The following is a 15,616-nucleotide window of genomic DNA, read 5'->3' as shown; positions in this document are numbered from 1 at the left end:
GGCGGCGGCCTCCCCGGGCTCCCATCCTGCGTGGTGGCGGAAGGGCCGTGCCCTTCCCGGCCGACTGGGGCCCGGAGGCCAAACCCTTGGTTCCCATGGCGACGCCCCTGGGTGGCTGCGCCAGCGGGAGGCGCCCGCCACGCGCGCACGCGGTCTCTCGGGGCCTCGCTGGCCTTCCCGGTTCCCTTGGGGACCCTGGCCCCTGTGGCCTCCCTCCCGGACGAGGTCCTGGCCGAGGTCCTCCGGGCTTACTCTGGGCAGATCGGGCTGGCAGTGGTTTTAGGCTTGCCTGCGTCCCCTCGGGACTGAGGGAGTCCCGCCCACGCTCCCCACGGGGAGCGAAGGAGCGCCGGGGCCTGAGGCTTGAGTGATTTCTCTCGAAGGTGGAGGTCACTTCCACTAGAAGCAGATGCTCCCGGGCCTTTAGGTGCTTTCCTCTTGACCTCCTTTTTATCTTGTTATTTTCCTGTCGTTATTTTGTAATGGGAATGTCTTCTTTAGAAATTAAATGGCTAGCAATGGGTAAAAACACAACCTAAGTAAAGGCGCGGTTTAAGACGAAGTGCGGCCGGCAGGACCTGCCGAGAGTCCCGGCGCACAAATCCTGCAGCCCGAGGCCTTTATTCCAGCGTCACGGACCGATCCTAGGCGGTCATGGAAACTCGGATCACCTGGTCAGTGCCCAAGTGCTGTCAGCAGTTAAATACCTGATGCTCTGAGAAAGATGGAGAAGGGAGGGGAAAAAAAAAATCCATCCTGGCAATTAACCCGCGATGCTGTGGATTTGCCGGTAGAGGGGGTGGGGTTATTTTTCAAGTAATAGATTATCTTGATGCCCGGAGCATAAAAGCTATCATAAACTATGGATCACTGTGGAATAGCTTATTGGGAAGATAACGTTTAACCGTGATTTGGGGTTTTTTTTAAGTATGTATTGATTTGGTTCTGACTCAGTTAACGCACTGTAAGGTGATATTCCTTTAATGATCTTCACATCAATATTTATGCAGTAGCCACAGGTGCCCTCATCCTTTAGTAGGAGTTAATTATACTAATAATTTACTGGCCAAATAAACATCATCCAGTGGTATGTATATATTTTTTATATGACTAAACTTTCTAGTCGCTTTTGTATTCGTCTTTGCCTGACATATCCAGTATGCTTTGAAATTATGTATTTAATAGTGCAAAATTATTGTACATCTTGACGTTGAAACAGTTATGTGCAAGACATTGTTCTAATTAACAGTAATTAATGTTAGGGTTAGGTGGTTGCTCAGAGATCAGCCAGTCTGAAGTGTAAAAACTGCAAACATTAAGACTGGTGGAAAAACTAGGAAGCCATATTTTTTTTTAGAAATATTTATTATAAAGCAATAAAATTTATACCAATGACTGAACTGGGACAAAATATTAAATATCAGATATAAAGCAGTATTGTTTTGTTCTACTGTGCTGTCAAACTCTGTCAAATATTTCATTGTGTGGTAGTACATGCTTTATTAAAAATTTTTCCTTTTCCTTTGTTGTTTACCTTTCTCAGTACTCATTGTGCCTCCTTTAAATTTTTAACAACAGATGGGGTGTGTGAAAGACTTTTCAGTATGTCTGTGACTGGAAAGATTTCCTCATGTGAACTGGCTTTTGTTATATAATATCCTTATTCCCCTTTTCCATTGTGTTTTTCTTTCATCTGTTATGTGTTTCCTTTTTTCTGAAGTCAGACTTTTCAAACTTCTGCTCGCATCCAATATTTGCTTTCTATGTAATTCTTTATTGTGTTATTATGATGATGATTTTTTTCCCCTTGTTGATTCATTTGCAAATATCACTTTAGGTTTAAAGTTTTTTAATGCGTAAACTCTTGATTCAGCCCTTATCTGTCCATGAATTAATTTTATAGTACACTTACATGTATTTTAAATAATACATATATGTTTATTAATTTCAGCATGGTTTGAAATAATAAAATTCTAGAAGCAGTCTAAATATCTGTCAATAATAGACCAGTCAAGTAGATTATAGTACATCCATACAAATGAAATGTTATATATCCATTACAGTTGTATTACAGTTATGTAGAAAATTCCATGTCATGTTCTTTTACCCTCAGCACTGGACAGTCTCACTTGTATCCATAATCTAATGTGGCTGAGGAGATGCCTGAGGTCAGGATAAATAATTTAACTTGTAGGTGGTCCTCTTTTTTCGTCTAGATCCTAGTAGCATTCTTTCTTTACCCTTAAAATTCAGCAACATTCCACAGTATATCCTATTCTTGATCATTCTGTATTGATTTTTCCTGGAACACGATGAACCCCTTCAGTTTTCAGCTTTATATTCTTGAATATTTTGGCTTTTCCATATATCTCTTTCTCTGTCCAAGAATATTACTTAGATTAGATCTCAATTGTTTATATTCCAAACCTATACATCGTTTGTTCTGTCTAACCACTTTGTTTAAATCAAACCACCTTTATCTTATAATCTTCATTCTGAATGATCTTCCCAGGTTTGTCATCAGTATTATTAACTTAGTTTTCTGAAGTATCTATTCTACTTGGAATTGTTTCTAACGTAGTTTTGAATTCTCTGGGGGTTTTTTTTTTTCGTATTTTTCTTTATATATTTAGCTTCCTTTAGCCCTTACTGAAATAATCTCTTTTATGGAGTTTTGGTCCATTTATCTTCAGGCAGACCAGTGTTTCTTTAAACCTGTTCAATGAAGCAATTTTTCAGATGTATGTATTTTTCCCCTTTCTTGTGTTATGATCCCTCCTTTTCTTGTGGCTTCTCTGGTGGCTCAGAGGGTAAAGTGTCTGCCTGCAGACAGAAATCAGGAAACCCGATTTCGATCCCTGGATTGGGAAGATCCCGTGGAGAAGGAAATGGCAACCCGCTCTAGTACCCTTCCCTGGACAGAGGAGCCTGGTAGGCTGCAGTCCATGGGATCACAAAGAGTTGGACACAACTGAGTGACTTCAGTTTCACTTTCTTTTCCTGTAGTGCTACTTTTTCATGTTATTTATTTTGCATGTTATTGTTGGAAAGAACAGTTCTGTTCTGGCCTGTTTTTTGCCCAAGAGTAGTGGAAGTAGTTTATTATATATCCCTGTACCTTGGAATAACAGTTTCAGAGGCTGCATAGGTGAATAGGTACCTTATTGTGATCTCTTCTTTAATTGGCTTCTTGGGGACAGTTTTTATATGTTCTCTTTAAGCGGTTTCCCTTAGCATGTGTAGTCACTGATTCCAGAGGCAGGTGAATACTGATAAATCTGTGGTTATTCTAGGGTGCTTTTGTCTGCTGTGCAAGGTTCACTACCAGCTCGTTCTGTTTCTCTGCAGCCATGCCTTGCCTCTTGGCAGGCAGAACTAAAAACACCCTGGCCATTGTAGGGTATAGGGAGCCCAGTACATAATACCTCTCACCTTTTTGTTATCCCTTAAGATTGAAACCAATTCAGATGTGGTCAAGACCTAGGAAGATGGAGATAAACTTTAATATTGAGAGAACTGTTAGAGGATGTGTATCATATCAATGGTCTTTTAATATTTCTGTCCCCTAGTCCATACCTGAAATAGCCCGCTCAAGGGAAAGTTTGGGTCTTCATAATAGACACACTTGCCTAAGACTTTTACCTCATTCTGATTAGGTTGCAAGTGGTGGATTAGAGGTTTAAAAAAAGACCTAATTCACTAATTCTCTGGCTTGATAGATTAGCTCTACTCAGTCAAGAAATATGGACCAGTGGTTAATTCACCAGTCAGGTTTCTCACTGTAGGAGAAAAAGGGCAAGAAGCTGGGAATATTTATAGAAAATTGCCCTTCATAGAAACCAGAAGAGCTTAAAAGAAACATTTCCCACCATAAACACAATGATCTCTTCTTCAGTAGTCGTCTTTGCAAGCATACGATAGTAGAGGAAGACAGGCCAAGTAAACTGTCTCCTTAAGTCTGGCTGTGCTTGCACAAGAATTCATGTCTTCAAATTAGTGATTAATCATTGGAATTGTTCTTTAGAACCTACTCAATTTGCCAAAATCGAATCTGCTTCAGATTAGAGGAGATGCTAGTCAGATTTGGACATCCTCTTTAAATCTAATGCAGACTTCATTGTATCTGACATTTATTCATTGGCTTCAGTGCTATCAGTTCAGTTCAGTCGCTCAATCATGTCTGCCTCTTTGCGACCCCATGGACTGCAGCGCACCAGGCTTCCCTGTCCATCTCCAACTCCTGGAGCTTGCTCAAACTCATCAAGTTGGTGATGCCACCCAACCATCTCATCCTCTGTTCCCTTCTCCTCCCTTCAGTCTTACCCAGCATCAGGATCTTTTCAGTGAGTCAGTTCTTCACATCAGGTGGCCAAACTATTGAAGCTTCAGCTTTAGCACCAGTCCTTCCAATGAATATTCAGGACTGGTTTCCTTTAGGATTGACCGGTTTGATCTCCTTGCAGTCCTAGGGACTCTCAACAGTCTTCTCCAACACCACAGTGCAAAAGCATCAATTCTGCACTCAGCTTTCTTTATCGTCCAACTCTCACATCCATACATGACTACTGGAAAAGTCATAGCTTTGACTGTATGGACCTTTGTTGGCAAAATAATGTCTCTGCTTTTTAATATGTTGTCTAGGTTGGTCATAGCTTTTCTTCCAAGGAGCAAGCGTCTTTTAATTTCATGGCTGCAGTCACCATCTGCAGTGATTTTGGAGTCCAAGAAAATTAATAAAGTCTGTCACTATTTCCATTGTATCCTCATCTATTTGCCATGAAATGATGGGACCGGATGCCATGATCTTTGTTTGTTGAATGTTGAGTTTTAAGTCAGCTTTTTCACTCTCCTCTTTAACTTTCATCAAGAGGCTGTTTAGTTCCTCTTCACTTTCTTCCATAAGGGTGGTATCATCTGCATATCTGAGGTTATTGATATATCTCCCAGCAGTCTTGATTCAGCTTGTGGTTCATCCAGCCCAGCATTTCACATGATGTACTCTGCATAGAAGTTAAATAAGCAGGGTGACAATATACAGACTTGACATACTCCTTTCCCAGTTTGGAACCAGTCCATTGTTCCAAGTCCTGTACCAACTGTTGGCTTCTTGACCTGCAAACAGGTTTCTCAGGAGGCAGGTCAGGTGGTCTGGTATAACCATCGCTTAAACAATTTTCTACACTTTTTTGTGATCCACCCAGTCAGAGGCTTTGTCATAGTCAATAAAGCAGAAGTAGATGTTTTTCTGGAATTCTCTTGCTCTTCTATTATCCAATGGATGTTAGCAATTTGATCTCTGGTTCCTCTGCCGTTTCTAAATCCAGCTTGAACCTCTGGAAGTTCTTGGTTCACGTACTGCTGAAGCTTAGCGTGGAGAATTTTGAGCATTATTTTGCTAGTGTGAGATGGGTGTAATTGTGCAGTAGTTTGAACATTCTTTGGCATTGCCTTTCTTTGAGATTGGAATGAAAACTGACCTTTTCCAGTCCTGTGGCCACTGCTGAGTTTTCCAAATTTGCTGGCATATTGAGTGCAGCACTTTCACAGCATCATCTTTTAGGATTTGAAATAGCTCAGCTGGAATTCCATCACCTCTTTATGCTTTGTAAGGCCAACTTAACTTCACACTCCAGGATGTCTGGCTCTAGGTGAATGATCACACCATCATGGTTATCTGGGTCATTAAGATCTTTTCTGTATAGTTCTTCTGTGTATTCTTGCCACTTCTTCTTAATATCTTCTGCTTCTGTTAGGTCCATACCATTTCTGTCCTTTATTTTGCCCATCTTTGTATGATATGTTCCCTTGGTAGTTCTAATTTTCTTGAAGCAATCTCTAGTCCTTACCATTCTATTGTTTTTCTCTATTTCTTTGCACTGATCGCTGAGGAAGGCTTTCTTCTCTCTCCTTGCTATTCTTTGGAACTCTGCATTCAGATGGCTATATCTTTCCTTTTCTCCTTTACCTTTCACTTCTCTTCTTTTCAGCTATTTGTAAGGCCTCTTCAGACAACAATTTTGCCTTTCTTCATTTCTTTTTTTCTTGGAGATGGTCTTGATTACCACCTCCTGTACAATGTCATGAACTTCCATCCATAGTTCTTCAGGCAGTCTGTCTATCAGACCTAATCCCTTGAATCTATTTGTCACTTCTATTGTATAATCGTAAGGGATTTGTAAGCACTGAATGATCGGTGCTATGAAATGTGGTAATTTTTTTCTCATTGGGAACCTGATTTAATGAATAGAGGGATTTTTAAATTTTATTTGTAATTGAGATATAGTTCATGTAGAGTATTATATGTTGCAAGTGTACAATAATTTTTTAAAGTTATACACCACTTATAGTTATTTTAAAACATTGGCTATATTCCCTGTGATGTACAATATACCCTTGCAGTTTATTTTATGCATAGTAGTTTGTACATCTTAATCTCCTACCTCTATTTCCCCCTCCCCTCTTCCCTGTCTTCACTGGTAACCACTAGTTTTTTTTCTCTATATCTGAGTCTGTTTCCTTTTTGTTGTATTTTAAATTCCAGTTATAGGTGATACCATACAGTATTTGTATTTCTCTGACTTATTTCGCTTAGCAAAATAACCTCCAAGTCCATCCATATTGTTGCCAATGACAAAGTTCATTCTTTATTATGGTTGAATATTATTCCATTGTATGTATATATACCATATCTTATTTATCCATTTGTCTATTGATGGACATTTAGTAAGTGGAAGTAGAAGTGTTAGTTGCTCAGTCATGTCCAACTCTTTCTGACCCCATGAACTGTAGCCTGCCAGGTTCCTCTGTCCATGGAATTCTCCAGCCAAGAATACTGGAGTGGGTTGCCATTCCCTTCTCCAGGGATTGAACCCGGGTCTCCGACATTGCAGGCAGATTATTTACCTTCTGAGCCTTCAGGGACGCCCTGGACACTTAAGTTGCTTCCATATCTTGGCAACTGTGAACAGTGGTGCTACGAACATTGGGATACATGTCTCTCTTCAAATTAGTGTTATTTTTTTCTGATATATACACCCAGGAGTGAAATTGCTGGGTCATAAGGTAGTTCTATTTTTAGTGTTTTTGAGAAACTGCCATACTGTTTTCGACAATGACTATACCAGTTTATCTTCTTACCAACAATGTACAAGGGTTCTTGTTCTCCACATCTTCCCCAGTACTCTTTGTATGTATTCTTTTTTTTATGGAAACTTTTCTGATAGGTGTGAGGTGATATTGTGGAATTTTAATTTGCATTTCCCTGATGTTTAACCGTGTTGAGTATCTTTTCATTAGCCTGTTGGTCATCTGTATGTCTTCTTTGAAAAAATGTCTATTCAGGTTTTCTGCCTTTTTAAAACAAAATTTATTTCTTTTCTTGGCTGTGCTGGGTCTTAGTTGTGGCACATGGGATTGTCAATCTTTGTTATGGCCTGAGAGATCTGTTGTTGTGACAGGAGAACTCTCAGTTGCAGCATGTACGATCTAGTTCCCTGACCAGGGATGGAACCTGGGTGACCTGCATTGGTAGTGCAGAGTCTTAGCCACTGGACCCCAGGGAAATCTCCTTCTGCCTAATTTTAAGGTAAAGAAAATAAAAGCAGGAATAAACAGGTGGGACCTAATTAGATTTAAACGCTTTGTATGGCAAAGGAAACAAAGGAAATGAGAAGACAACCTACTGGTTGGAAGAAAGTAGTCTCTCCAGGGAAAGGAATGATACAGACATGTGCTCATTCGCTCATCTTTTAAATCATTGCTCATCCAATAGGATAATCATATTTTTCTTTCATTTGTGCTTTAGTTACAAACGTGATTAAATAACATTTTTGTGTAATGTTACACAAAACATTGGGCTTTTGAAATCCTTTTGTGAATTGCCTATTCTTGTTTCACCCTTATTCTTAAATTAGTTTATCTTTTCACTATTGAGTTATGAATTCTCTAATTTAAAAATACTTTTTCTTCTTTATATCTCACTTTACCCAGTTATTTCTTTTCCAGATTTACTTATGGCCCATTTTGTTATATGAATTAGGATTTTTTTTTTTTACAATATCTTACATGATTTCTGTGCCTGGTTCCACCTAAGTTTTCTGGCCCCAGACATTCATCTATATTTTCACATGTCACTGTTACAATATTTTAACATTTAAATTTTGAACCATCCTTACACTGACTGAGAATAAAACACTTTTTTTCTCCAAATAGACAGTTAATTATCCTAACAATATTTATTGAATAATATATCACTTTCCTAGTGATTTGAAATGCTACATTCACTGTAGTGAGCTAAATGTGATCCCCAAAGATAAAAAGTCCTAATTCCTGGACTCTGTGTATATATTACCTTATATGGTAAAATTTTTACAGATGTGGTTAGGATTAGATTGTGTGAAGGATCTTGAGATTATTCTGGATTGCCTGGGAGGGTCCTGAGAACCATCATAAGTGTCCTCAATTTTTAGAGAGACAGAGGGAGATTAAACACATACAGAGAGGAGAAGGTGATGTGAAGATAGAGGCAGGTTGGAGTTACGTTGCTATTGGCCATGGGCTACCAGCAGCCACCAGAAGGTGGAAGAGGGAAGACAGTGTTCTTCCCTAGAGTCGCACAGTAAGTACAGGGTTGCTAAGACCTTAGTTCCAGATTTCTGGCCTCTAGAACTGAGATGGCAAATTTCTGTTGTTTTAAGCCATCAAGTTTGTGGTAATTTGTTACAGCAGCCCTAGGAAATTAACATATAGACCATATACTACATTCTTTTTATTTATTTTTTTAATCTCTTTGTGTATTTCTTTTCATTTGTTTCCACTGTTTTATGGTTCTAGTATCAGTGCCATTCTGTTTTAATTAGTAAAATTCACATTCAGGCTTATTTTTTCATAATTATCATTTTGTTAAAGTTGTACATGTCCATAATGTTTAAAAGTCAAGTGTTAAAAGGATTATAATGTATAAAAGCAGTTCTCCCATTCCTGCTCCAGTTCCAATCTCCAGTGTCTCATACCTTCACCTCTGTGTTTTTGCTGGTATTTTCTAAATCACCAGAGAAGGCAATGGCACCCCACTCCAGTACTCTTGCCTGGAAAATCCCATGGACGGAGGAGCCTGGTAGGCTGTGGTCCATGGGGTCGCTAAGAGTCAGACACGACTGAGCGACTTCCCTTTCACTTTTCACTTTCATGCATTGGAGAAGGAAATGGCACCCCACTCCAGTGTTCTTGCCTGGAGAATCCCAGGGATGGGGGAGCCTGGTGGGCTGCAGTCTATGGGCTCGCACAGAGTCGGACACGACTGAAGTGACTTACCTTACCTTTTCTAAATCACATGTTTATATGCTACATTTTGATTTATTAATTTAAAACATTATCTACTTACTTTCTATATGGCAGATGAGGACTAGCTCTCCTTCACCACCACAATCCCCTTTTGTTCTTCCCCAGTATAGCTGTATTATAATTTTATTAAACCAAGTAAGTGTTTATGTTACTGTGAACTAACAAGTGTCTTTAAAACTTAGTCAAAAAATATTACTGAGATCAATTTCAAAGCACATACTGCCTATGCTTTCTTCTAGAAGTTTTATGGTTTGGGGTCTTGTATTTAAGTCTTTAATCCATTTAAAATTTTTTTTTATCATTGGGAAAGTAGTCCAGTTTGATTTTTTTGCACATAGCTGTCCAGTTTTCCCAAAGCCGTTTATTGAAGAGGCTCTCTTTTCCCCACTGTATATTCTTGCCTCCTTTGTCATAGATTAATTACCAGTGTAGGTGTGGGTTCATTTCTGAGCTCTCTGTTTTGTTTCATTGATCTATGTATCTGTTTTAGTGGCAATACCATACTGCTTTGATGACTTTAGCTTTGTCGTATAGTTTGAAATCAAGCAGCATGATCCCTCCAACTTTGTTCTTTCTCAAGACTGTTTTGGCTATTCAGAGTCTTTTGTGTTTCCATACAGATTTAGAATTATTTGTTCTAGTTCTGTGACAAATGCCATTGGTATTTTGTTAGGATTGCATTGACTCTGTAGATTTCCTTGAGTAGTATGATCTTTTTAATAGTATTAATTCTTCTGGTCCATGAGCACAGTTTATCTTTCCAACTTTTTGGGTAGTCTTCAGTTATTTTCATCATCATTCTACAGTTTTCTTAGTACAGGATTTTTACCTCCTTAGATTTATTTCTCTGTATTTTATTCTTTTTGACATGACTGTAAGTGGGATTGTTCTTAATTTCTCCTTCAGATAGTTCATTATTAGCATATGGAAATACAACAGATTTCTGCATATTAATTTTGTATCCTTCAATTTTACCAAATTCATTAATAGTTTTCTCATGGTATATTTAGGATTTTCTATGAATAATATCATGTTACCTGCAAATAGTGACAGTGTGAGGTTGTTGGCAGGAGAGAGGAATAGGAGCTCTCTTAAAAATAATGTGTATGTGATAGTCTTTGTAATAACTATTTTAACTCCTCTGACTTTTTATTTGGCCATGCCACACAGCTTATGGGATCTTAGTTCCCCATCCAGGGACTGAACCCAGCAAAAGTAGTGAAAGCACTGAGCCCTAACCACTAGGCAGCCAGGGAATTCTCTGACTTCTCAGATATTTTTATGGAGTTAAACTAGTTCTGACGCATTTCAGATAAGTAAAATTGCTACATAAAAGTATAAGTACTTAATATATAACAATAAATGAATGGCTCTTACTTTGGATAAAGGCTGCTGGTGTTAAATAGTAATCACTTCCTCAGTTCAGTCACTCAGTCATGTCAGACTCTTTGCGACCCCATGACTGCAGCATGCCAGGCCTCCCTCTGTCCATCACCAATTCCCAGAGCTTACTCAAACTCATGTCCATAGAGTCGGTGATACCATCCAACCATCTCATCTTCTGTCACCCCCTACTCCTCCCACCTTCAATCTTTCCCAGCATCAGGATCTTTTCCAATGAGTCAGCTCTTCGCATCAGGTGGCCAAATTATTGGAGTTTCAGCTTTAGAATCAGTCCTTCCAATGAGTATTCAGGACTTATTTCCTTTAGGATGGACTGATTGGATTTCCTTGCAGTCCAAGAGACTCTCAAGAGTCTTCTCCAACCCCACAGTCCAAAAGCATCAGTTCTTCAGCACTCAGCTTTCTTTATAATTCAACTCTCATATCCATACATGACTACTGGAAAGACCATTGCTTTGACTAGATGGACCTTTGTTGGCAAAGTAATATCTCTGCTTTTTAATATGCTGTCTAGATTGGTCATAGCTTTTCTTCCAAGGAGCAATCATCTGTTAATTTCATGGCTGCAGTCACCATCTGCAGTGATTTCGGAGCCCAGGAAAATAAAGTCTGTCACTGTTTCCATTGTTTCCTCATATATTTGCCATGAAGTGATGGGACCAGATGTCGTGATCTTAGTTTTCTGAATATTGAGTTTTAAAGCCAACTTTTTCACTCTCCTCTTTACTTTCATCAAGAGGCTGTTTAGTTTCTCTTTGCTTTCTGCCATAAGGGTGGTGTCATCTGCATATCTGAGGTTATTAATATTTCTCCCAGCAATCTTAATTCCAGCTTGTACTTCGTTCAGCCCAGCATTTCACATGATGTACTCTGCATATAAGTTAAATAAGCAGGGTGACAATATACAGCAGTAAATTTAAAAAAAAACAAAAGCAAAAGCCTTGATAATCAAGTAAATGTTTTTCATAAGAGTGATACAATAGCTAGTTGTACATGTTAATTGTAGCAAACTTGGAAACTGCAGAAAACTGTCATCTGTTATCCCACTGCAGAGAAAACCTTTGTTGACATTTTGGAGTGTTTTCTGTCAGTTTTGCCTTCACTCAAGTTGAATTTACTAGCAAACTCTGAATCTTTCAGGAAATGCTGATTGTGTTTGTAAGAAAATTCATGGCTTCAGAGCCAGAGTAATCAAGAATACTACATTAATATTAAACAGCAAACTTGGCTAATGTATTTCCTTAATTGCATCAAACAGTGATGTTATATTTAGTTAAGTCTTCACAGATTATTTTTCTCCAGAGGATTTCAGAGCTTCAGTTTGCATATTACCATCAGTCTGTTTTGCTTGTTTCTTAGTGATTACACAGTAATGAAATAAGTAAGGTGAGTACAGAACTACCTCTAAAGAGAATACTGATTTGTTTTATTCTAATATTTGTATTCCATATCCAGGAGATAGCTGCAAATACAGATTTAAATATTATATAGTGCAAAAATGAATAAAGTTGTCAACAAGGTGACTGTGTTCAAGTAAAAAATACTGTACACTTTCTGGAAATAAAGGAGATTATAGACTTCCTGGCAGTCCAGTGGTTAGGACTCTTGTGTGTCCACTGCATGAGGCACAGGTTTGATTCCTGATCAGGCAAGATCCTGAATGCCCTGTGGTGAAGCCAGAAAAAGAAAAATAAAGGAGATTCCTAGTTTAGATGGCATAGTAAGTTTTGCATCAAACTCATAGTAATTATAAAAAATAAAACAAACCCAGGAAATTTATCTTGGCTAGATTATAAGATAAACATGGACTAGAAACAGAACAGAAGGACAAAGCGGTGAGTGGACGGAAACACATGCACTGAGCTCCTAATACACAATGAGGTCCTTGTTTCTGGGGATTCAGTTTCTGCAGCTTGGTAGGAATTAAGTGTTTCACCTGCAGTGGTCCTTCAGTAACCTGAATACACCAAAGGTATTTCAGATAGCACTGTATCAGGGGCCCTAAAATATCAGTAGAAGACACTGTGGAAGTAGAAACCCTGAAAGTTAAGTGGAGATAACTAAGGATTATAGATAATCACTAGATAAGGATGATTAACCAGAGAGGAAGAAAGAAAAAAGTAAAGATTATATACTCACAATAAGCTTGTAGAATTCAGCCAATATTTGGAATTCAGTCAATATTTGGAACATGAATTTACTCCAGGTAAAAAGTCTAAGAGTTCTATATATTTAGAGTGCTAAAGAGAAAAATTATGGAATGATGTTATTAAAAAGGATACAAAATTAGAATATTCAGTTCAGTTTAGTCACTCAGTCGTGTCCGACTCTTTGCAGCCCCATAAATCGCAGGACACCAGGCCTCCCTGTCCATCACCAACTCCTATAGATCACTCAAACTCATGTCCCTCGAGTCGGTGATGCCATCCAGCCATCTCATCCTCTGTCGGCCCCTTCTCCTCCTGCCCCCAATCCCTCCTAGCGTCAGAGTCTTTTCCAATGAATTAGAATATTAAAAAAAAGAACCAATTAAAAATTCAATTCTGTCCAGGCTAGAGTTCATTCCACCTACTGAGGTTGTTTGTTTGTTTTTTTTAATCCAGTGACTTTTTCTTTTTTAATGTCCATGATTTCTAATTGGCTCTCATTAGAATATTAAAAAGAGCCAATTAGAAATCTTGAACATTAAAAAAGAAAAAGTCACTGGATTGAAAAAAAAAAAAAAAAAAACCTCAGTAGGTGGAATGAACTCTAGCCTGGACAGAAATGAAAAGAGAATTTTTAAACTGGAAGGTTTATAAACTGGAAGGTTGTACTAAAGAACTTGTCCAAAATATAGGACAGAAAAACATATAAAAATGAACTATTTTTATCCAAAACATAGGACATATCAAGAATAACACCCAATAGAAGATTCAGATAAAAAGAAGAAATTATGGCTGAAAAGGAATATTTGAAGGGAGTACAGCTTAAAACTTTCTAGAGCGAAAGATTAAAATATGAACCTCCATAATGAAAAAAAAATCTACATAAATGCATCTTAGACAACCTCAGGACATCACAGATTAAAACACTTTTTCAAATATTCAAAGAGAAAAAGGAGGGGCAGTAGAGCCCAGACCCATTGACTACAATAGATGAACTAAGGTGTAGGGATTCTGTCTTCAAAGAGTTAAGGAACACTAAGAAATGTTATGGAGAAGGCAGTGGTACCCCACTCCAGTACTCTTGCCTGGAAAATCTCATAGACGGAGGAGCCCAGGAGGCTGCAGTCCATGGGGTCGCTAAGAGTCAGACATGACTGAGCGACTTCACTTTCACTTTTCACTTTCATGCATTGGAGAGGGAAATGGCAACCCATTCCAGTGTTCTTGCCTGGAGAATCCCAGGGACGGGGGAGCCTGGTGGGCTGCCGTCTGTGGGGTCGCACAGAGTCGGACACGACTGAAGCATCTTAGCAGCAGCAGCAGCAGCAAGAAATGTTAATATAATGGAAACAGCAAAAGAGATGGATACATAGCAACATACATAGCACTTAAAGTACTGAGTGAAAAAAACCCTGAAAAATCAGAAATGAAATCTACAGCACATTATCATTTGTGGAGATTAGCATATGTATATAACATTTTCTAAGAACGCATTCAAATAAAAAGGCACACATCAAACACATTAGAATGATTGTGAGGGGAGATAGATATGAGGAAGGGGTTAAAAAGGAATGTACAAGTAAATGAAGAAACAAAAGAATGAGTCTTGCATGGATCGATAATGATAGCTTTAAAAAAGAAAATAAAGGAAAGTTGTTGCCAGCCTTATATTTTTTATAAACAATTAAACTGTCATTTATGAATGAAGGCAAAATAGAGTTTCACAGGTACCAAAACAGAGAATTTCTCCCCACAGGATTCACTAAATGAACTTTTAAAGTATTGTCCTATATAAGAGGAAAGAAGGAAAGTATAGGATAAAAGAAATCTTCTTCCACTTCCCATATGGGGAAGCCTTCCATAAACCGAATTACCTGACTGGTTGGTAAATTTGTTTAGTCTTGATGCTCAGTTAGGAGGACCAGTTACCTCACACTAAACTATATTCACAAACTTTGCTATTATTTGTAAAAAAACAAAACAAAACAAAAAATATATATTTTGGCCTCCAGATACTATACTATATTATCTGTTTAACTAGTTTAGAATAATTCAGGGAAAAGTTATACCATTTTTTGGGGTCCCCTCAAAGATCCCACAATTTCATGTAATGATGAGAACATCAGGAAATAAAAATGTGGAGTTTAGTAAAGTAAAATATACAGATAGAAAGAGCTTTGCTGAGACTAGGAGATGTGCTATTTATAAAAGCATCTAAAGACCAAAAATACTTAGGAATAAATTAAAAGCAATAAACTTATACTAAAATAACTTCAGAACACTGCTGAGAGAAATCAAAGAAGACCTAAATAAATGGAGATAAATGCTATATTCATGAGTTGAAAGACTCAAAAATTATTAAGATGCCAATCCTTCACAAATTGATCTGTAGATTCAGTGCCATCCCAATCTAAATCTTAGAATTCTACATCTCAATAGTAAAAAAAAAAAAAAAAAGACTACCCAATTTAAACATGGGCAAAAGACTTAAAACAGTGGAGCATTTACAGAAGGCCAATTGGCACCTGAAAAAGTGTTCACTACCGTCAGTCATCAGAAAAAGATGCATTAAAGCCATAAGGAAATACCAATACACAACTAGAACAGATAAAACTAAGAAGTCTGCCAACATTAAGTGTTACTGAGATTGTGGAACAATTGTAACTCTCACACATTGCTAATGGGAATGTAAAATGACAGTTTTTTATAAAATGTACACCAAT

General features: G+C 38.1%; 1 protein-coding gene across 9 annotated transcripts in view; it reads left to right on the top strand.

The window, feature by feature from the left end:
- Positions 1–15,616, top strand: part of ICA1L (islet cell autoantigen 1 like) — a 58,039-nt gene that overhangs the window by 121 nt on the left and 42,302 nt on the right. For 4 of the 9 annotated variants that reach the window (XR_011561473.1, XM_070770547.1, XM_070770542.1 and 1 more), the window contains exon 1: positions 557–674. The exons of 2 other annotated variants lie outside the window; for them this stretch is intronic. Coding sequence is in view for 3 of the 7 variants with exons in the window: in XM_070770547.1 (XP_070626648.1) it covers positions 655–674 (20 nt within the window). In the remaining 4 variants the exon portion in view is untranslated. Of the gene's footprint in view, positions 1–556; positions 675–743; positions 1,088–15,616 lie in introns of those variants that run through there. 3 more of the 9 variants (XM_070770552.1, XM_070770556.1, XM_070770536.1) reach the window with 3 other exon arrangements.

The sequence above is a fragment of the Bos indicus genome, chromosome 2 (assembly GCF_029378745.1).
Source record: "Bos indicus isolate NIAB-ARS_2022 breed Sahiwal x Tharparkar chromosome 2, NIAB-ARS_B.indTharparkar_mat_pri_1.0, whole genome shotgun sequence".
NCBI lineage: Eukaryota > Metazoa > Chordata > Mammalia > Artiodactyla > Bovidae > Bos > Bos indicus.
Note: the sequence above shows the minus strand (reverse complement) of the source record. Positions and strands in the feature narration are given on the sequence as shown.